This window comes from Lontra canadensis, unplaced genomic scaffold, assembly GCF_010015895.1.
Source record: "Lontra canadensis isolate GAN:19392208 unplaced genomic scaffold, GSC_riverotter_1.0 scaffold72, whole genome shotgun sequence".
NCBI classification, from domain to species: Eukaryota; Metazoa; Chordata; class Mammalia; order Carnivora; family Mustelidae; genus Lontra; species Lontra canadensis.
In genome coordinates, this window is record NW_022631066.1 from 1,065,217 (window position 1) to 1,088,068 (window position 22,852).

Sequence of the window (22,852 nt, forward strand, 5' to 3'; positions counted from 1 at the left end):
TTAGGCAGCAAAACCGATGACCTAATAATGTCAGTGTTTCCTGGTCAGGCATCTCTGTCATCACTCACATAGCTTAGGCGCATTTAAAAGGATGTCCTAATCCTGGCTTGTCTTTCTGCTTCCGGACCCCAGAAGAGATGGAACTCTGACTGCCTTCCTGAAATGGATTTTAAAGTGGTTTTGATATTCTAAACATTCTACCTTGGATCTTTAAGCCTAGCTAATTCTCTTCGCTGCTCACACTTAGTTTTATTTTCTCCACACCTGCCCACCTGCTTTATGTTCTTCCTGGGGGTACACTTGACAATTCGTCTCCTTGCTTCGTTAGGCACAGTCCCGGTCTTAGCCATCTCTCCACACGGATCTCTGGTGAGCAGCATGTAGTAGGGCGCTTTGCTCGAAGCAGGAACACACAACTCCTTGCCATGTGGAACACACGCTCTTAATTGTAACGAGTTGTTCCAGCCCATGAGGTAGGTGTTATTATTATACCTATTTTACAGATAAGCAAACTGAGGCAGAGGTTCAGTAACCTGTCAAAGGTCTCCACTGCTAACCAGTGTCAGAACCGGGATGTGAACCCGGGTAGTCTGGCTTTGGAGTTCACGTTCATGAACACGGCACACTGCTGCCCTTCAGGGAATGGTTGATCACAGATGGACTGAATCAAAGGTCATAAGAGCAGGTTTTCACGGTAGTGAAGGTGCTTCATCAAGAGGTGAAGGGCTGAATTGGGGTAACGATTGTCAAGATCCGTGTTTTACGAATGTCACAATTTACATTATCTGAGTGTGGGGTACTCTTCCATGTCTCTACTTCATTAAGCAGAAAAAATCCAAATTTCCTTGAGAACCGGCGCTTCTCAGACAGGGGCATTTTGCATCTGACCGCAACCCTTACCTACCCCCCTCGAGCCCCCCCCGCAGGAAGTGCATTTGACAATGTCTGCAGACATTTTGACTGTCCTTATGAGGGGTGGGGCTGGGGTAGTTTGCTTCCGGCATCTAGCAGGGAAGAAGCCAGAGACACCACCAGACATCCTTCAGGGCACGGGAGAGCCCCTCCACCCAGCCAACAGCAAAACATCCGGCCCAAAATATCAACAAGCGCCAAAGGTAAGACACCTCGTTCTAGAAAGATCCGAAGTCTAACCACTTAGGAGGCTTCTGATGCGGCTCACTTTTGACTATGCACTTGGAAAAAGGAAAACAAATTAATCCTCAATTTTAGGATAAAGCATAGTTTGAAAATCTTCAAAGGTCTGCCAGTCACTGTGAACATTTTTCAATGACATAAATCTGAATTCAGACTTCCACTCAATCCACTGTTCAACCAAGGAGGCATCCCACCCCTCGAAGCTACCAGCAGAATAACACGTAATCCTCCTCCAGTAAGAAAGAGACATGAAGTGATAACAATGGACACCAGTTAGCGTGCACTGTTCCTCTTCTACACAGAAGTTTCTTTTCTCTTCTAAGGGGCCCGGGGCGGGGACCTCTGCTTCTCTCAACTGGGGAATTCTTGGAGATCACGATGCCATCTCACATGGCTTTTCTTTCTCCAGACAGAGGCGCCGAGGCAAGGCGAGAATTTGCTCCCCAGTGGACTCTCGACTCGTGTGGAATTTAGCTATCGTAGGTGTGGAATGATGTAAAAATATGATCTCGGTTCAAGTTTACCATGTCTTGAACAACACTACATTAGAAGGAATCTGTTATACATTTGGAAAGGGAGCTCTTAGTCACTTTGCGATGAGCACTCTTGAATTTCAATAAAGATATTTTACATTATAGGATCCAAACTATAAATAGAAAGTAGCAAAACATAAATGTCCTAGATTTTTACAATTCTTGAGGGCTGCTTTATGTGCCATGAATAGAAATAACGATGCTATTTAATGAAGGAATTTTATAACCTAGGGAAGACAGAGCCTCACACACTGAGTCATCTGTCACACACTGTCCACCCCCCCACCCCCAGCACTCCCTCACAGCCATGTGGACCATTCTCTTCTTGGCCTCCCGGCTGAAGAGAACTCATCTGGATAGAGCCACCTTCTCACTTGAGATCGTTTTTCATTCTAGAAGCTCAGACAGGAAAATTGCTGTTTTAAAAATGTCAAAGTGGCTGTATCCTGCTCCTCTACCCCCCAAATCCATGGCCATCTTGGGAGGAGAGCCCTATTGTCCTCTGTGTTCTACTATACACATGACTCTTTCCCCAGATCTTCTATATAAAATTTGTCATCACTAGATGCTTTCCGGAAGTGTCTTTGTAAGACAAGAGAAGCCAAATGCATTCGATCAAGACACACGACTACATACAACGACCGAGATGAAATGACTTCATCCTTCACTCTTCATTTTCAAGTCAATAGAGCAGTTATAAAAACATGTTCAAAAAAAAAAAAAAAAAAAAAGGAAAGGAAAGGAAAAAAAGCTACCGCGGGAGGTTTCCTAAGTGCAGATGAGAAAGAAATAATTTTTCTCTTATTTCAAATATCCTGCAGTTATCCGGGCTATTTCCTTGGAACGGCACCTGAACCCAGCAGGGTCCAAAAGAAAGGAGTGCCACGGATTTCTCAGTCCCCTGCGTTTTGTAGCTTCACATCTTAGATGTAAAATGTCACTTGAGAGTTTTGGAGAAGAAGCACTCTCAAGATGTATTTGTTGTTTAATATTCCGAAAGGGCGACAGACACGGGTTTGGCGCTTGATATGACTCCACAGCCATGAAGGTAGACTTGTAGGGGCTGAACTCTTAAAATAAACAGATTAAATCTAAGATAAGAGCCGGCTTTCGGTGCAAACAAAGGGCTCTGATTTCGTGCTTCGGTAGTTGTTTCTGGCGCTCCTGTTTTGAAAAATTTTTCTTTGACGTAGTACTTGCATTCATTTTTCAGAAATAAATGCCTATCAGAGATGCTCCTTCTTCCCCCATCGCCGCATACTTGTGCTAATATACTAGCTAGGGCAGTTATATTTTAAATGGCTGGTATATATTTAGCAGCATAATTATGCAAATACTACCCCGTTTATGACTGTGGATATCCTTCAGGAGCAGTTGCGTAGCATCTAGACCTGAAACAATTTCTTAAGAATTTTGGTAGAAATGTTCAGAATTCACCCCTACACTGACTTCTCTGCTGGGTGCAGGTGTGGCTCACAGGTCCCACTCATCTGGCAGACTATTTCACAGTGGTAAAAGGTCAGGATTCTTTAACAGATACAGAAGTTCTATGCCACGTGCTGGCTTTGTGACCTTGAGGAAGGACTTAACCTTTCTGAGCCTCGGTTTCTGCATCTGTAAACTGGGATGATGAGGGAAGCCTGGGTGGAGAAGTCGGTTGGGCGGCCGACTTTTGCTTTTGGGTCGGGCGATGATCTCAGGGTCCTGGGATCCAGCCCAGCGCTGGGCTCCACGCTCAGTGGGGAGTCTGCTTCAGGATTCTTTCTCTCGCCCTCTGCCCCTCCCCCCCATGTGCTTGCTCTCTCTCTCTCTCTCTAAAGTAAATAAATGAATCTTTAAAAAAAAATCGGGATGCTGATAGTATGTAGGTGATACTATCTTCTTGGCGAGAAACAGAGAAGAGTGATTCTAATAAACTGCTGATTCCCTGAATATTTAATCTTATTTCTCACGCTCCTTTTGAATTCATAGATGACAACAGATTAAAACGCTTAACCTCTTTCAGACTCAGTTTCTTTGACTAAATTTTTATTATGTTGGCTTCTTTCAATCGATTTAGGCTAGAGAAATTCCCTCTATCAAAATTAGCTTTCCTATTATTATACGAGATTTGGAAGGTCTTTAAAATGGACTAGGCTAGTAAGTTACACAAAAAAAGAGTAGATGAGAAAAGAAACTGAAATACTCAAGAGTGTCTCATTCCCTAAAAATTTTTGCTGATCTCAGTTACCACTCCTGAGTATTAAATCTAAACCATCCTATTCGCATGCAAATTTGTGCTTTATCACCCTAGATGACAGAGAGTGACATATTCTTTCCATTTCCCAAGGCCAGAAAAGAAAGCAGAACTGCACTCTACAGGAAAAACACAAATTGCCATTTCAGACAGTTAAAACTTGAACCACTCGCTCCTTCTTTTCAGTGGCAGATCAATTACCATGAGCTTCTGATCCATTTGTCCAAACGGTTTCAACTTATCACCATTCTCTTTCCTTTTGTTTAGATTTACACTAACGATGCTGCTGTTAGACCCATGCTCCGCACGCTGCCACGGACCGCCCCCCATTTGTCACAGCTGTTGGCCTGCGTCACCCGACCCCCACCTATGCGGAAACTCTTTGTAGACCTGGATGGCCTTTGATCCTACTCTGTGGCTTCTCCCAGCTGCCCGGGAGGGCTGGGGCTCAGCCGACCTCTGTCCCCTTGGTTTGACCCTGCAGGGCAGCCCTCAACCACTCACTGGCACAGACCACCCTGGGCCGCCCTCACCGCCTTACCTGGTCTCTCTATCTTTGGGGATGGTAGCAGTGCTGTAGGCAAACACCTGCTTCTCTAAGAGAGGAGGGCCGAAGTCCACAATGCTGGCTAATCCCGGAGTGGTCCGTGGCTTTTCAATATACACCAAGGTGCCCGGCTCCTTCTTGAAGGTCTGGCGGCTCGGGGAGGCCCGCTCTGGCTGCAAGGTGTGAGGGGGCCCGTGGGCGTTATGGTGGGCATGCATGTCTATCATCCTCAGGTCGCTGACTCGATGAGGAGAGGCAGGGGGCGTTTTGGAGCCCAGAGTTGGCAGGTGGCTCTCTGGGTATTTCCGAGATTTCTGTCTGTACAGCGACTGCTCCATGTGCATTTCTGCTTGCAGAGAAGGGTTGCAGTAAGCACTGGCTGAGCGGATCGCTGTGCGGTGATACGCGATGATGTGATCGGGGACGTCCAGCGGGTGCCCGCCATGGGAAGACGCTATGCTCATCCGCCCCTCGTGATAAAGGTAAGGATCGGTATAGAAGCCCTCATTCCGGTACATTGCAATGTTCTTGCCACTCATGTCTTCATCGGGCTTCACATCTCTTCTTTCCAGGATGGCGCTCGGGCTGGGCGAGATGGACCTGGAGACCGGCAGGCTGGAGAGTCTGTCCCTGGGGATGGTGGCGTTGCCAGGAACAACCATGGGGCGGGTGCCCCCGTAAGGAATTCTGGATGGGGAAGGAGGCATGGAATGGGGCACAGGAGTGGATGGTGGAGAGTTTGGGATGGCGTGGGGTGGATGAGCAGTGGATCCCGGTCGAGGGGCACCAGGGCCATCTCCTCGTGCATACACAATTTCTCTCTGCATCTGAAAATAAAACGAGAAGTTACAAAATCTCCTTTGATACTCGTGTTTTTAGATCTCAGATGTGACAGCGTGGCTCTCCCGTGGCAGCAGGCTGAACAGCCCCTCCTTGGGCAGCATGTCCACACTCTGATCTCTGGAACCCGTAAGTACATCACCTTCCACGGCCATGGGGACCCTACAGATGTTCCTTTGTAAGAATACTGAGCTAGTATATCCAGTATATTGGGCCAAAATCCAGATGGCCCAATGCTACCACACTACATGTGAAAGAGGGAGGAAGGGGTCAGAGTCAGGGAAGGGGGGTGAGAATAGCAGCAGGGTCAGTCAGAGAGACTGGAAAATGTTCTGCTGATTGTGAGGATGGAGGAAGGGCTCAGGAGCCCAGGGAGGCAGGGAGCTTCTAAAAGCTGGAAAAGGCAAGAAATGGACTCTCCCTGAGAGCTTACAGAGAGTATGGTTGCTGTCAACACCTTGAAACTGGCCTGTAAAACCCATTTTGGACCTCTGATGTCTACAACTGTAAGATAATGAATTTGTGATGTTTTAAGCCCCTACGCTTGCTACTGCAACCACGAGAAACACCCACTAGAGAGCTCAACATTGTGAGGTTTGGGGGAAAAACAGTGCAGGGGTTTAAATTTTTTCAGATCATAGCTTCTCTGAGACACTTAATAAATGTGGGTCTAATATGTCAAACATGCTAAAATTATATTTTTTAAAATTTCTCCCAGGCACATTTTCTAATATTAACCCTGGAAAATAGTGAGCATCTTTCCCATCCTTCCAAGCAGATACAATCTAGGGACATGGCCAGGGAGGGTGAGAAGATGCACAGGGAAAACTTGGAGGTAAGCATTCATTCACCAATTGTTTGCTTGAGCCTAGGAGAAACCAGCTCTAAGACGTTGGAAGACAATAATGATCTGGGAGATAAGAATGCAATCAGAGGCAGAACTCATAGTGGAGAGGACAAGGGAGAAGAACGGGGAGAGAATCTCAACATGGCGGAGAGAGGGGAAGCCCCAGGGAGCCTCTCTGGGGCTGCCATGTCATAAGGAGTCTGATGGGAGTTGTCCTTCATTAAGTCGGGTACTTCGTGCCCAGGTAGCAGTACTTCTGGGCTGTGTCATTACCATCTAGTTCAAGAGACTGAAGACTCCCACTGGGTCTTCCACTAGTTAGCCTCTGGAAGAAACAATGACTAAAAAGTCAATGACTCAAGAATCATGGACACAGAGAACAGATTAGTGGTTGCTGGAGACATGATACTGGAGTTGGGTGAAGTGGGTGCAGGGGCTCAAAAGGTATATAAACTTGAAGTTGTAAAATAAAGTGTTATGCGGATGTAATGTACAGCACGGTGACCATAATTAACAATACTGTATTGTGTATCTGAAAGTTGCTAGGGGAGTAGATTTTAAAGGTTCTCATAAGGAAAAAAATGTGTAACGATATATGGTGATGGATGTTAACTGGACTTACCACGGTGATCACGTGCGATATATACACATATTAAATCGTTACGTTGTACATCGGAAACGAATGTAATGTTACATATCAATTATATCGCAGTTTAAAAAAAGAATCAAGTTAATGGGGGAAGTGGAAACTAATTTGCAATTACGCTATTGTGTGTAGCAAGGGGGCAGAATAAAGAAATACAGATTAATTCAAAAGAGGAATATTTGATACTTTGTGTTTTGGTTAAAGCCCAAGAGGGTAATAACTAACTCGCTGAGATTCCAAATGGCTACAGGAGATAGGATGGACAGCCCACTCTTCAAGTTCTGTTTGTGCTATCAGAGGAGCCCACATCCCCATCCAGACTTTTGGGGGATGTGACAGACAGGGAGAGCATGAGTGGTTGGGGGTGGGTGAGGTAGGGGCATGAGGAGAGAGGAGGTGGGCTCGAATGGACAATCACCAAAACAAGCAGTCAAAAGACCCATGGCGTGAGTGATGGGGAATGAGAAAAGAAAAAGCAGAGGCAACAGGAGAAGGCCGAAAATGAAACAGAGCCCAAGGTTCTGAATACATACCAAATCCTTACTTTATAAATGCATTCGTTTCCTAAGCAATATTTACCAAGCACTTGCTAAGAACCAGACATTGTTCTAGGATACAGTTCTAACCCTAAGTTTCTGCCCTTGAGAAGGTACATTCCTGTGGACATCTCTTAGAGAAGCAGGCAGGAGAAGAAGCCTCGGGAATCAGGCAGCTTCCTTATCTTGTCTCTGGAAGAATCCAGCAGTGCAGAATCCCTAATCTGGGAATTTTACAAATTATAGTGGATTTCATCATGGAAATGGCCTATTAGAAAAAATGCAAACAAGATGCAAATACCTAGCAACTAAAAGGAACCCTTTCAGGGTGTGTTATCTGAGCTCCACTGAATGGGCTCCTGAGTTCTCTTGGGAGGCCAAGTGTTTCCGGGGACCCCAGCGTACGCAGGCTCCTCATGGGCAGTGACAGTTTTATTTCCACTGGCCCCACATCCCCAGCACACCCACTCCCACAACAAGTTCATTTGTTTCCCTCTCTAAATCAAACTTGGGACATCCTTAGGCTGGGTTCCCTGGGACTCTCTCCCTATTTCCTGCCCTTGTGGATCCAAACCAATGCTGAGGGTCAAGGTCGGGCTCCAAGTCTGTTCCACATGGTCCAGCCCTAACGCTCTAGCCCAGATGGACCTCTCATGACTCAGGTGCTCAGGCCTTAGACCGGGAGGTCATTCCCAAGGTCAGTGTGTGATGCTACACCTGATTCTCCTTCCACAAGGGCCAAACAACCATATGAGATCTGCACAGACCTCTACACACATCCTCTATTCCTATCTTCCACAAGGCAAGGCTCCAGAGAGCACAAAATACAAGAGGGACTGGCTTAGGCAGCAGCACATACATAGCCAAATTCTCCATGCCATCAGATCACGCAATGCAATATTCGATCCAAACAAAGGTAAAGATCAATTCATAAAGGTTCATACATGTGTAGAAAGCAGAACACAGTGCTCAAGGCCAATCAAGTGCAACAAATGGTAGGTACTATTGTCATTATTGGTATCAATTTAAAAAAAAGGATTTCAAATGTCTACAACCCACTTAGGATAAACAATAATCCAAATTGTTAGTCCTCTTTATCTGGCTTCAGGGTGCATCATAACCTGGGGGATACTGAGCCCAATGGACACACAATGAATGCCCCCCCTATTTTTGGCAAAAGAATAGGAAGACCTATTAAGAATCTAAACCGTACAGTACTGTCTAGAAGGATAAAGAATTTAATGAAAGGAAATGTAAAATTGATTTTAATTAATGAAAAGTCGAGGGGCACTGGGTGTCTCAGTGGGTTAAAGCCTCTGCCTTCGGCTCAGGTCATGATCCCTGAGTCCTGGGATTGAGCCCCAAATCGGGCTCTCTGCTCGGCGGGGAGCCTGTTTCCCCTTCGCTCTCTGCCTGCCTCTCTGCCTACTTGTGATCTCTGTCTGTCAAATAAATGAATCTTTAAAAAAAAAAAAAAGGAAAAGAAAAGTTGAGTAAATTTCTTTTAAAACAACAGAGATGCCTGCATGGATATTTAAAAAAAAAAAAAAAAAAGGTTTGGTGATGTGAAAAGAAATGGTTAGGAGGTACATTATAGAACTTGTAAAATAAAATACAAAAAAATCTCATTGGGGGCACCTGGGTGGCTCAGTGGGTTAAGCCTCTGCCTTCGGCTCAGGTCATGATCTCAGGGTCCTGGGATCGAGCCCCACATCAGGCTCTCTGCATGGTGGGGAGCCTGCTTCTCCCTCTCTCTCTGCTTACTTATGATCCCTCTCTCTCTGTCAAATAAATAAATAAAATCTAAAAAAAAAAACAACAAAAACTCATTGGACTTTCTTGACATCATGTGTAGATGGATTCAGAAAGAAATGTAAGAATTAACAATAATTCTGATGCACTGTGCACTTGTAGGGGAATGTGGGCGATAGTCAAGGTATTTACCATCCAGGAGCTAGTATTACGTGGGTACCAACCAACCAGAATGGGACTTCAGCCAACAAGGATGGATCCTAGCCATACATTATTAGCATCATGTATCTGAGGGTAAGGCTCTTATCAGCCTTGGCCTGGTCCACTTCAAATTAAACTTGCCGTCACCCAACAGGGTCACTGAAAGAATCACTGTCTACCTGAGTCACCCACAATGGAGGCAGACGCAAGCATTCAGCTATGACAGAGCAGGGCGATCTCCATCAATCCGGGTGACTTGAAGGTTGGAAGCCTTTGGAAGAATTCTTACCTTGCTTTGCCAAGCTATGACTGACTTTCCAGGACTGAGTTTTAAAAAGAACCCATGATAATTTCATCCTCGGCTCTATAGAAAGCCCAGAAGGAGAACGACGCGATGTTTCCATTATACAGTGGGAAAATGTTTTCAACCCACAGTGAGAGCGAACCTTTCAAATCTGAAAAACCTCAGTTCATACGCTAAAGGATATGGAGCAACCAAAGGCGGTCACTCTTAAAACGAGGCGGAAGGGATGGGAAGATAAAAAGAGAATCTTTTTCAAGGCTGCACTGTGATCTCCCAAGGAGACCATTTGCTATTCCAATAAAAGGTGGACTTCATACACTTTGCTGTCTGGTTGACAATCAGCATGATGATTAAGATTCTATGATACATAGTTTCAAAAAGTTCCAGCCTTCTATGCTAGTGTTCTTCCCATGGAGGTATCTTCCTGGAATCAGGCACCCACACAGTTTTGTTGTCTAACTGGTCTTTTTTGGGCCAATGAGTCCAGAAGTGGCATTAAATGCATATTGAGTTCTTCCTGCACTAGTCCTCCAAGTCAGAGCTCTTAGGAGGAAATTATATCAAACTTTAAAGGTAAAATAAATTGGCAACACACACACACACATCACACACGGTTCTTACCCACCTTAATATATCTGCCTCCCTTCTCCCACTAGTCTCTCTGATGTCATTAATCTTCTCCATCATCTCTCTCAAAATATCTGGATACATTATGTCACTGACACTTCTGTCCCAGAAGGTTTCAACACCCATGTTTTTATGTGAGCCTTGAAGAATTTCATTTTTTTTTAAAGATTTTATTTATTTATTTGACAGAGAGAGATCACAAGTAGGCAGAGAGGCAGGCAGAGAGAGAGAGAGAGAAGGAAGCAGGCTCCCGGCTGAGCAGAGAACCCGATGTGGGGCTCGGTCCCAAGACCCTGGGAACATGACCTGAGCCGAAGGCAGAGGCTTTAACCCACTGAGCCACCCAGGCGCCCCAAGAATTTCATTTTATAGCAAGAAAAACAGAACCTAAAGCCAAGAATAAAGGTTCTTTTAACACCTTACCAGAATCCAAAACAGATGTTTGTCTGAACCTCGGTCCAAACAAAGAAAATGCTCATTTATCTACTCTAGATACAATGGCAATGTATGAACTAGACTTGTCCCTCATTTACCTCCTTTGGTGGGCATGGTCTCTCCCTCCCACCATGACCACTCAAACCCCTGCTTTCTCTTGGTTGAGCACTTCCAGTTTCTGTAAACAGCAGCATTTACAGAGCTCAGCACCGTGGCCCTGGCTGGGAGCGCTGTCCCTGCCCACCGCACATACCTCAGTAAACTGTCTGGCCCCTACTACCTAGAGGCCCAGCGAAATCTGGGGCAGTTTCAAATTAATTTTCCGAAATATGAGTTAGGAATCCTACCATATACCTATATTTCATTTCTCTAAAACTCAGCGAGTTAAATCAAACGTTGCTCATGTATAAGTTTTAAGCTCATTTATAAGTTTCTTGAATGTAAGGTAAGAAGGGGCAAAAACCTTATAATTATTTCCGGAAAGAAAAAAGAAAACCTAGCATGCAAAATGTTTATTTCAAATCATTTTGGGAAACTGTCTCATGTAATCACGTCTCTTCGTGGACTACTTAAAATATACATATTCTCTGCGGAAAGGGAGTATTATGCACAGTTTATTGTATTTCAAACCCCACCCTTCCAAGTCTAGAATTTGTAAACATACCACTCAGTCAGACCACACAATGAAGGAACCGCACAAAACTGAAAAGGATTCTCAGGAGACTCTTCCATCCTCAGAGAATTAAAGCCACTTACTTTGTCTTAAGGAAATCACCTGTACTACTAATGCCGTGGAAAAAAGCAAATTGGCTCAGCTCCCAATTAGGCGAGTCCTTTGTTTGCTGGCTTCATCTAAATCCTCTGTTCCACATTGGGATATTTTAGACAGCTTTCTCTTCAGGGAAGAAATCGCAAAGGCCACAGATCCTAAAATGTTCCCAGCTTGAGTGTTTACCACCCTTGAAGATCATCTTGTCTTCCCCCCGTCTTCCGAGCGAGGCCGACACAGGCGTGGATGAAAAGTAGTCCTCCCCATGATAAGCCAATTTCTCCTCCCCTTGGAAATTAGTCACTGAGTAACCTCAGCTCACATCCAACCACAGGCTACCTCACGGGTGACTCAGGCCTTTAACAATTGCTTACATGGAAAACACACACCAACGAACAAACCCTGGGAGGCCCAGGTAAATGGGTTAACGGGGAAGGAAATACCACAAACTAGGTTTGACCCAGGCAAACAGGATCCCTCACAGACAGACAACCAGCCACCACAAAGCTGGCAGGAAAACTCGGTATGCTCCTTAACCACACTGGGCCCCCTCTCGGATTGTGTTCTGCTGGGAAAATCTGGGGAGACCAGCACCCAACGCTCATCCCGCTGCCAGAATTTAGAAGTCGGTGGAGTGGTGAGCAGAGGAAAACAGGAGCCTCTCTCCCTGGTTTAGACCAGCAGAAAGAAAACAGAAGGATGATTAAGGAGGCTGTGTATTAATTAACCAGCCTGGTTCTACCAAGCTGAACTTTGGGTGCCGGCCATGCATCAGTCCCACGCAGCACCCACGCAAAGCAACCACGGCGATCGCTCTGGAAACGTACCTGAGAGGAGAGGGAAAGATAGGGAGGATTGACCAGCGGAGGCCAAGAGGGGATTCGAGAAGGGAAGCCAGAGCCCTTCGGCCCCACCCTCCACAGGGCAGAGGAGGAGAGGCCCAGGCGTCTCCAGGGATCTCCCCCCTCTCCTTTGGCAACTGATGTCAACGCAGCTGCTCCCTTGCAGGGCAGCGGGCACAAGAAGGTTTGTGTTCCCGACAAGAAGTGGCTTGTGCGGTGCTGAGCAAAGGACAGGAATTAACAAGGCATTACTGACAAAAGGCGAGGGAGGAAAATCATTTCCTTAGCTCGCAGGTAGGCTCTGTTGAATCACCACCGCGCTTTCTGAGCCCTTGGGAACCGAGTGCAGCAGCCACCCGAGTGGGAAGCCGGGGACGAGAAATGGACGATGCTGGGCCGGGGAGCCCCACTGGCCTCGCGCCACGCCCCACGGCCACGGTCTGGGAAGCCTGCGCATTTTTCAAACGTTTTAAGGCTTGGAGAGGCTGTTTTGCTGACCCAGAGAATTCCATGACGTCTCCCAGGTTCAGATCCCGTCAGCGTGGCAGGCTTTCTTCAACAACTGTTTACCGCCATCCAAATGCTCTGTGGTTATTAAGGGAGGGGGACCACGAAGTGCATGACACCGTCCCCCTCCTAAGATGTCTCATTAGAAACAATGTTTGGACAAAGTGTTGCAACAGATGCCACCTAAGTAAGAGGTCGGGAAGGAGGAGAAGGGATATGAAAACCCTTGTTTCGATTTTTAATCTAATCAGCCCAGGGTTTGTTATTTTCACCAGAGGATGGGAAGCACACACCGGCAGGCCCTGACGCATCTGGCACGCATCTGGCAGGTTTAGTTTCTTCAGTCAAACACACGCTTTCCAGGAAGGGGGGTGTCGGGGTTGGTCTCCCTTGTCTGCTTCAGCCACGATCCCATCCCTAACCTATCCCCGAAGACCCTGTGTTATGGCACACGACGGCCACCGCTGTTTAGCCACACATGACACACCAGACCCAACACAGGAGTCCCCACCTACCGCAGCAGAGACAGGTGGCTTCTGCTCCCGGTTACCATGCGAGTCGGGGGGGTGCAAGGTGAGAGGAGGTCTGGTTTACCCCTCCCATCTCCCCCTTCCTGTCCTGTTCAGAGCAATTTCCTTTCATCTTCTAGATGCTTTGGAGCAACGGTCTGGAGATGACACCCCTGGCTTCGTCATTAGGAGAGCTGTAATTCCCGGTCAGGAGTTGGAAAGCTGGCCCAACCCTGTGGCGAATCAGGATGCGTTATGCCCTCTGGAAAGAAGCACGCAGGTCATGCTGGGGGGGGGGGGTGGGGGGGAGCTGTGGAGGTGGGGGATGTCACCATCCTGAGGTCCTAGAGTCCCCGCTGAGGAACCGGGCAGGCTAATTTCCGAAGCCATATGCTGGGGCTGGGCAGGACTCGGCTTCACCTGTCTGGCTCGTGCTCTCCAGAAAACAGCTCATTCAGCCTAACTCACCAGGAAATTTGGCTCAGTCTGGGTGCGGCCAACCACTAATTCTCTGAACGCTCAGTCCTTTCTTCACCAGACCCTCCTCAGCGTGACCGACCCTGGGATGCTACGGCCTCTGAGAATTTGTTCCTCCCAGCGGTGTATTAAGTGTTCTACTATCGATTTTCCTTTCTCCTTTCATTAACTGGCACTATAAGCAAAGTGGAAATAATTTATTTCTTTTGAGTTAGCATTAAAAAAGAACATGCTAGTAAATATTCAGCATTACCTCAACAGGAAATAATGTTTATGCTCTGGTAAGGCTAATGGTCCTGTGAAATTTATTTCTATTTCCTCTCTCTCATTCATTACTTTATTGGCTTTTTAAAAATTACATAGGATAAAAGGAAATCTAGAATGCGCTTATAAGCACGAAGATGGCACCGTGAAGGGAAATAATTATGATGTCGGAAAATCTCAAGTTCATCTTGCTTATGCTGTTAAAACTGGACAGACGGTCATTTGTGAGGTCTTAGTGAAACTATTAATGTTTCATTTGATCATAAATGGAATGTCTCCCAGACACGAGACAGACAGACTGTTGCCAAAATTATTTAATTCTCAGGAAAGAGATGGTCCAGTCAGTGGTTAGCTGATGGCTATATTTAAGATGAGCGTTATTCCCACAAATATTTTGACAGGGGAAACTCTGCTGAGCTCTCCGGTCTACAGGCCTGACTGACTTAACGCTGTGCCCAACGTTGATTAAAGATCCGAGTCTGGAACAGACTTAAGCAATGTTAAATAAATCATTTAACTTCCAAGCCACAGTCAGTAACTGTGGGGAGCTGCAAGACAGATAAAAGAAAAATGTGCTTCTCTCACCAATACTCAATCTTGTTCTGGGATACTCCTGAATCATCCAGGCCAAGGACAACCTCCTTTTGTACCTAAAATAGCTACAGTTTGTAAAAGCGTATCTTCTTTCTACCACTTGTAACAGATAGTGCAAGTAACTTCTCCCATCTTCTCGCCCTGTCTCTGCACATCCCGCCGGTGCCTGCACGGACACTGGTCTTTTATACAGGACTCCCTTCTGGAGCTTCTAGGTTTGTTGTTAGTGGTTATGTCGTTTCCTCACCCAAATACAACTTTTCAGTCCCTTCAATTTTATTTTTCGTCTTCTGACTGCTCTCTAAACTCCTACTTAGCTTGTCAACATGCATTGTGCAATATGTAAGACATTGCTTTGTTTATTGGCAACGTTTCTTATTCTATAAAGGATTTTAGATGGTGAGGCACACACATACCCACAATAAACACCCGCAGTTTGCAGCTCACACAGGGCTTCCAACTGAACTCTGTGAAATACACAGATCAGGAGTTCCTATCCCCAATGGATGGATTAGGAAATGGAAGAGTATAAGGAGTTAAGAACATCGCCCAAGGGCACCTGGCTGGCTCAGTCAATGGAACATGGCGAATCTTGATCTTAGGGTCATGAGTTCGAGCCCCACACTAGGGGTAGAGATTACTTAAAAATAAAATCTTTAAAAAAAAGAAAGGAAAAAAGAAAGAAACTTGACCCGTGTCACATGATGACAAAACGGGGAGGCACTAAGAATGCCTATCTTCAGCCTTGCCACTGTGAGGCTTTATTACATTATTATTATTAAACTTTACTACTGCTTCTTCCACAGTTCAAGTGTGAAACCCCGTGTCCTCCAGGATACCGTGCGCTGCTCTCTGAGGACTCCTGCCCCCCGAGGCCCTCCCTGCAGGGACTACTGAGTGCTCATCTGCTTGAGCTCTGACCTTCAGTGTGCAGGGCGCTGAACTCTGTGGGAGATGTTCCTCATCTGCGTCCGTCTCTGACCCCGATTTCCACGGCAAAGGAAAGGAACAGCAAGACGTCTCAGCAGGTTTAGCATCTAACTAGCCAGATGCTCTCTTGATTACGATTAGGTTTTACCTACTTGCCTCAGAATAAGTTACATGTCGGGACGCCTGGGTGCCTCTGTCGGTTCAGCAACTGACTCTTGATTTGGCTCAGGTCACGGTCTCAGGGTCATAGGACGGAGCCCCTCGTTGGGCTCCCCACTCAGCTGCAAGTCTGCTTCCCTCCTTCTCCCTCTGCCCCTCTCTACTCTCTCTCTAAAATAAATAAATCTTTTAAAAAATCAGTTACATACATGTTAGTATGTATCATGTTTATATACATTACACTGACATATACCAAAATATTCTGTATGGCTAATTATGTAGATGTAGCTATCACTATGCCACGAGTTATATATGTGTATACATGTATATATGCACATGTACATGTACACACACACACACACACACACTTTCATTCGTCGCAGATGCCAGATTACGGGACAAAATGTCTGGGACATTCCTGGGACCGCACCCCTCGGAGGCGGCTCTACAATTCCATCACTATATCCTCTGCCCCTCTAACTTTCATTAGGGAAACTGATGGAGTCAATTACGTTGTTAAGTGGAAAAGGTTGATACAACATTACATAGCTTTAGGATGGTCACCACAGTGTAAGAAGTTTTTTTAAAAAACTGCAGTTGGATGATGTAACAACGCCTCATCACATCTGAACTGAAAACAGCCAAATGATGACAATCTCGGTCGGATTTTGGGCTCTGCAGCCGCAGCTTAACGGTGGGCATTTTTCAGTGGAGAAAACGGTGGTGAACACATCGATGGGTGGTGGGTGCCAAGCTGGAAACCAAATGGTCTTTCATTACCGGTCTGTTACTGTCCTGCCACATCCCAGGGCTCCCGCGGTGGGGTCTAAGCAGTCCTTGTGTTTCAACACCCCATGTTCCCTCTTGGGTGTGACCTCTTGGGGTCTACTTGGGGTCCCTCCGCACCTCTTTCTTTCCTCACCGCTCTTCTGGAAATCAACCCTGTGGACCCAGGTGACAATCGTGGCCCTTCTGCTGGCATTGCCCTCTGCCTGTTTTCACATCAGTCAAAGAGGGACATGTGCTGGCTCTCTGACCCAGTCCTAGAATGAGCGCGCAACACGAGGTGGGTTATGTCAGTGGAGAGAGTTTAAAGGGGGATTTTACAGGTCGCCTCTGATGAGATGTTGTTCAGCTGTGCTGTTATTTTGACCTTCGGCTGAACAATATTAGCTAATGTGTCCAAAGCAGCAAGGAGCACGGGAGGGGAGAGCCCCAGAGGATTACTCTGAAGGAGAGTAATTCACAAGGCCACCAAGTTCAATTTTTCCTCAAAATAAACATGAAAAAACAACAACGCAGATCCAGATCAAAGCAGCCCGTGTGCCCATTCTTCCTGGGTTCAGAAGAGCCAAGTGCGCTCCTCCTAGCAGCGGTTTTCAAAACCGAAAGAAGTTCCATGGGTATCCCAGGTATGTCGAGTGTGTGAGCTGGGAAACTTCTCTTGAGTCAGACTGAAAATCGCTGCCATTTGTTGTGCAATTACAGAAGCTCATCCATCTCCCCAGTTCCCAGTAGTTAGGAAAGAATCGAAAAGGTTTTGGGTTTATAAATTAAAGGAACAGACCTTTGAAAACACATCTGTTTTCCTTGGGTCTGATGGGAGTCTGAGTCAAAGAACCCGAGAGCGGGGCGCCTGGATGGCTCAGTGGGTTAAGCCTCTGCCTTGGGCTCAGGTCATGATCTCAGGGTCCTGGGATCGAGCCCCGCATCAGGCTCTCTGCTCAGCAGGGAACCTGCTTCCTCCCTCTCTCTCTGCCTGCCTCTCTGCCTGCTTCTGATCTCTGTCTGTCAAAGTAATAAATAAAATCTTTAAAAAAAAAAAAAAAGAAAGAAAGAAAGTGTTTAAAAAAAAAAAAATGAGAGCACTGCTCTGGGACCAAGCCAGTGGCCCCAAATGCCCCCCCCCCCATTTGGGGAGTCTTCCCACAGTCCACGCAGCACCATGGAACCTGTCTTCCGATCTGGGTGTTAGCATCGGGTTCCCAAAACATATAAACCAGAAGTCTGATTTAGAGTGATCCTCAACTACCACATTCTCTGCATCCACGGGATGGTTACTAGGCCTAAAAACCCGGGGTTAAGGCCAATGAGGGAACGAGGATCTCTAAGACAGACTTCTTACCTTTAAAGAGCTTACATTCTAGTAGGGGTAATGAGGCACGTACATGAATATTCAAAATCAGACAAAGCAGGAATAACTCTGGCAAATGTTAAATGAGTGCAATACACAAACACTCTCAGAATCTGCTCCAGAGTGAGATCCTTCCGGCTGGAGAGTGGAGGAACACTTTTCTGAAAAGGTGAGATTTAAAGGAATCCATGAATTATGAACAGAATTTCAGGAGATAAGCAAGAAAATGTTTGCTTTGTTAGGTAGTCCGAGCAGGAAGGAAGCAGGATTGGAGACAAGAGTGGGAGAGGCCAAGTCCCCTGGGGTAACAGGTAGGCCTCTGACCCAAACAGCAAAGGGTTCTCCAAAGTCAACATGCATGAGACTCACCCCGAGCACTTGCTCAGACACGAATGAAGGGGTCCCACGTACGGAGTGTCTGATGGAGCAGTCTGAGAAGCTGGATATCTAACAGGCCCCCAGGTGCTGCTGAGCTGTGGGTTCTAGACCTTCTTCAAGAACCACCGCTCTAGGGAGCAGAGGGGTTTGGTTAAACCCTAATTCCAAAAGCTGACCTTGTTAAACTTTGGGTGGTGATGATAACTACCTAGAAACTCTCTATAACTATTTTCATCTAAATCTGCCAGGAGAAGATGGAAAGTGAACAAGGGAACTATTATGTTCGGAGACTTCCTATTTACTAAATGCTGTCTGACATCACCTCATTGAATTCCCAGCAGATTCCCATCGGATAAACATTATAATCCCCATTTTACAGATGAGGAACTGGGGCCCAGTGAGGTCAAGGGTCCTGCCCAAAGGCAGATAACTGGGCCAGGATCTGTGAAGTGCCAGAAAAAATCTTATGCTGTAGCAGTAAGAAATCAAGTGTGGAGGCTATCTTTGAACACTCTTCAAAGGCAGGCAGTGGGTCAAGATCACAAAGATCGGTGTTCTTCCCATCTCAAATCAGGCTCAGAAATACCGGGACGCAGTCATCTGTACTGAAGGTTACAGAGACACAAGAGAATAGTAACCTAGACCAGACCCTCCTAAGGTGATCTACCAAAGTGGGGAACCACCACCTTCCACATGATGATGCCAGGACAGCCGTGAGCCCCACAAGAGTGCTCCATTTCAAAGGAATACTTTTGTGTTTTCAGTTCAAATACCCAGTCAGCCAGCCAGCAAGCCAGTGGACACGGCTCGAAAATCTGAGATGGTCAGCAAAACCACCACTTCTCCTTATTTGGAGAAATGACAGCTTCCCAGACAAGCAGTTCGGGAGTCGTGCATACCCCAAGGCTAGGCTTGGCAGGCCTCTCCGCCCCCGCCCTGCCCGGCCTTGCCCTGCCCGACAGCTGGGGGAGGTTAGCCAGCCACTGCTTCCCTACTCGCTTCCAACACTGCCAGCAACCTGCTTCTCGGACATGAGATCTGCTTCCCCCCCACCCCGTGTCCCCAGGATGGCAGGACTTGGAGCACTCCTCCCCTCGAGGGCAGCCCTGCACTCCTGAATCTGGGTAGCTCCCAAGAAACAAATGTAGGGCTACCAGCTCGGTGACCCCACGTCCAAGAAATCACCATCCAGGTGACCAAGTGCCCACCTCCGGCCAGGGGGCGGGCACAATCTAGTTGTCCCCCTACCCAAAACACGGGAAGGAAAGAATCCTCTGCCGCATAAGAAGTAAAGCTGGTGAAGAAGATGTTCTGTCACCTGCGGAGACTCTCAAAGCTCATGACTCGGCAGCCAGAGCTTCCAGCTCATGTCAAGGAGACAGAGGCTCCAGGCAGACTCCAAAAGGGCCCATCTCCCCCCACGGGCCGGGCCAGCCGCAGTCGTCGTCTTCTTTGTATTCCCTTTCTCTTACTTGTCTTCCTTCTTTGAAAAGCGACATGGGGACCCAGTTTCTTCCAGAGAGGATGGGAAGACATGGATCAATAAAGAGACAGAAGGAGTTTCTTACAACACGTGCCCGCACCCCGAGACACTGGCTTCATTCTGATGACCTTCAATGTCAACTTCTTCAATGGACTGCACTCAACAAACCGGCTGCCTCCTCCCAGAATTTCCTCTTCCATCAGCACTGCTCCCCACCATGGTGGCCAAGGAAGGTGAGGGGTTGTGGAGGGACGAGCGCTGGATGAAGAAAAGAAAAGACGGTTTCTCCTCTGAGGAGTTCCTTATTTGTGGTCTCACCGCCGTGACCGTGGCTCTCTCTGGACTTTTCTGAGCCTCTGGTTCTGCTGTTTTGTGGCTTCAGGAATACCTTCTGTGCCCACCCTCCCAGTTCTGCGATGCCCACCCTCCCAGTTCTGTGAACACCAAGTGAGCTGAATTATTCTTACATGACTTCGCATGCAGAGAATAGTGACCAGCAGGGTTCTCAGGAAAATCGCCCACAGGCGTTCATGGGCTCACTCAAATGAGAACAAAATGAATAGAATGGATAATACTCACTTTAATATATTCATAGGAATGTGATGAGAATGACACCCTCTCCTTTTGAGATGCTAAGAGCTCACGGGAAGAAAGAGTGGATTCTGAAAGCAGGAAAGCCATGCTGTATTATATTCCAAAGACATATCCTTGAGAAAAAGGTTCAGATATAGGCTGTGGGCTCCCATGCAAGAAAGTGCTTTTCCTCATTCCCATTCCTAAATGAATTGGCGATTCTGAAGCCAGGTCAGTCTAGATAAAAGATTTCCAGTCCACTTTATATGGATATGACAAGTATACTCAAATGTCAATTACTTCTAAAAACTATGGTATGGGCGATGACCCACATCTCTGCGTCAGGTCCTTCTTCCTTTCCCGTCTTACCACCTGGGAGTGCCTCTCTCTAGGAATGAAACATGCCTAGTGCCAGAACAGAAGTTTTGGTTGGTGAGGGTAAGGCTGAACACATGTTTCTGGATGCTCTTTGAATTTCAGTTACACTGTCCACTCTAGTCCTGCCCCAAATTTATATTAAAAAGAGCAAAATCTGTGTGCTTTAGCATAGTTCCTTGATAGAAAAACATCTACCTTGCTGTAGTGCTCAAAAAATTGTTTCTGGCTTTTCTTTCTCTCTCTCCCTCTTTTTTTTTTTTTTTTTTAATATCGCAAAGTGTGGCGATTTATTTATTTATCCACTTATTTTTGCAAAGTGTGATTTAATGTAAATGTAGAAATGCTGTTACTGAACTTTTATGTCGAGATGGCCTTATACATACGTTCACTGTATCTACATCTAAAATGCAAAAAAAAGGTCTGGGTGGTTCTTATATTATTACAATGCACTATCTATAGAAACACATTATCTCTGGATAAAAATTTTCCGTCAAAATTAAAAAAATATCAGAATGCCACATTTGACTCATTCTCATGCTCTAGTCACAGAGAGCGATACTGAATAGAAACTTATTAGCATTTCACGAAATTTCTTCAGATCATTGTTACGAATAATAAAAATACAGAAACATTTTAAAACAACATATTTCAGCCTTAAAATGGTCAGATTAACATAATTATAGCCTTAGGTTGCCAGCAGTGGCGCATTTCTCATTTTCATGAGAACGCAGAGGTTCTCCCAGATCGCAAGCTAATAGGCTCCTTGGTCTAAATATATACAATAAAATCTAAAGGAAATTTCTGAAGCATTAAGATCGGAACCCTGGAGATATCTGGTAAGTAATTTGCGCTGCTGGAGCAGAGTTTTTTGTTTTGCCGTTACACAGCTGCTAGGAAATATATTTTTAGATTTGCTTTTAAAGGCGAGCAAAGATGGTATCCACTGTGTAGATATGTATCCAGAATGTTCCCTCAGTCCCTCCTGTGAGGAGTCCGCCATGGACGGAATGTTCTATCCGTCGCCTTCCTTCTTGGTAAGTCAGTGGGAGGAGCAGTCCTTGATGCTCTCATCCTAGACGAAGTGATCAGACCTTGACCGTGACACCCATCGCTTCGGAGGCCAGTGCCTTATAAAAAACATGCACCGAAGGTCAAGCTCATCCCGAATTACCTCATCACCGACATCGTTACGACGTCTTATTGTCGTCTGGGTTTTTGTTTGGCAGCCCCTCCTGTGATATCAAGGGCAAGTGAAAATGTCCAGATTCAGTGTTAAATCAGGAAGGGCATGAACTTGGATTTCACAGGAAAAGGAAAAAAATGTAAAGAAAGAAATCAGGTGCACACATCGATCAACCAACTGAGGGAAACATATTTTCTGTATTTCAGGAATATGGAGGGAGCGCTGCCCCAACCATGAGAAGGCACCCTCCAGCTACAAACGCACGCTGGGTCCTCACACCTTTTGTGGGGACAGGCCTCAGATAAATAAATCTGCACAGAAATGTTTCAATGAACATTTTTTCTTTTGTGCCCAAAAAGAAAGTGCTGGAGTTCTCGAGAACCCTTAAACAAGAATTAGTTTTGATTCTGACATCGAAATGGCTCATTTTTCTCAATGACACAATCGTTAGTGACATTTTGCTCAGTCTTCACAAGCCCCTGACCGGTCTTTTATCTTAAAGCCTGGGTCTTTACACTTCACTCAATAACAAGATACTATTATCCCCCACTTTGGCCATTTCCTCGCACTGCTATTACCCATTTAATGCTTTTCTTTATTTTTCCTTTACTTACTGAGATGAAGCAATAGTATTCATTAACTCTCAAGTTCTTTGTGCCACTTACTTCTCTAATGCTCATGAAGACATCATATAATTAATTATTAAAATTTTAAAAACCTGTTTTTCTAGGTATCACCGAAAACCACAGGTTCTGAGTGAAAACCAGCATTGGAAGTGGTCTGAGCAGTAAAACATTAACGTTTCAAACAGGGTCATGGCAGGAGCCATTTTCCTTAGCAAAGAGGCTGACTTTTAAAAATAATGCTATAATCCTACACAAGCCTTTTAAGCCAGTATGTATTGTTTTATTCAAAGCATCTTGTAATTTGAAGCAGCTGCTGTTTTTCAGTTGACTTGATGGCTTAGTCTCCTTCAATAAAAATATTGGATCATCTAAATCTGGTTAGTTCAA

At 45.9% G+C, this 22,852-nt stretch overlaps 1 protein-coding gene and 1 pseudogene across 9 annotated transcripts in view; one reads left to right on the forward strand and one right to left on the reverse strand.

The window, feature by feature from the left end:
• KIAA1217 (KIAA1217 ortholog) overlaps positions 1-22,852 on the reverse strand; it is a 289,157-nt gene that overhangs the window by 55,722 nt on the left and 210,583 nt on the right. For 8 of the 9 annotated variants that reach the window (XM_032880810.1, XM_032880809.1, XM_032880813.1 and 5 more), the window contains one exon: positions 4,466-5,298. In XM_032880810.1, coding sequence (XP_032736701.1) covers positions 4,466-5,298 — 833 coding nt within the window. Of the gene's footprint in view, positions 1-4,465; positions 5,299-11,415; positions 11,690-22,852 lie in introns of those variants that run through there. The other variant, XM_032880816.1, reaches the window with a different exon arrangement.
• On the forward strand, positions 12,299-14,802 carry LOC116881195 (annotated as a pseudogene).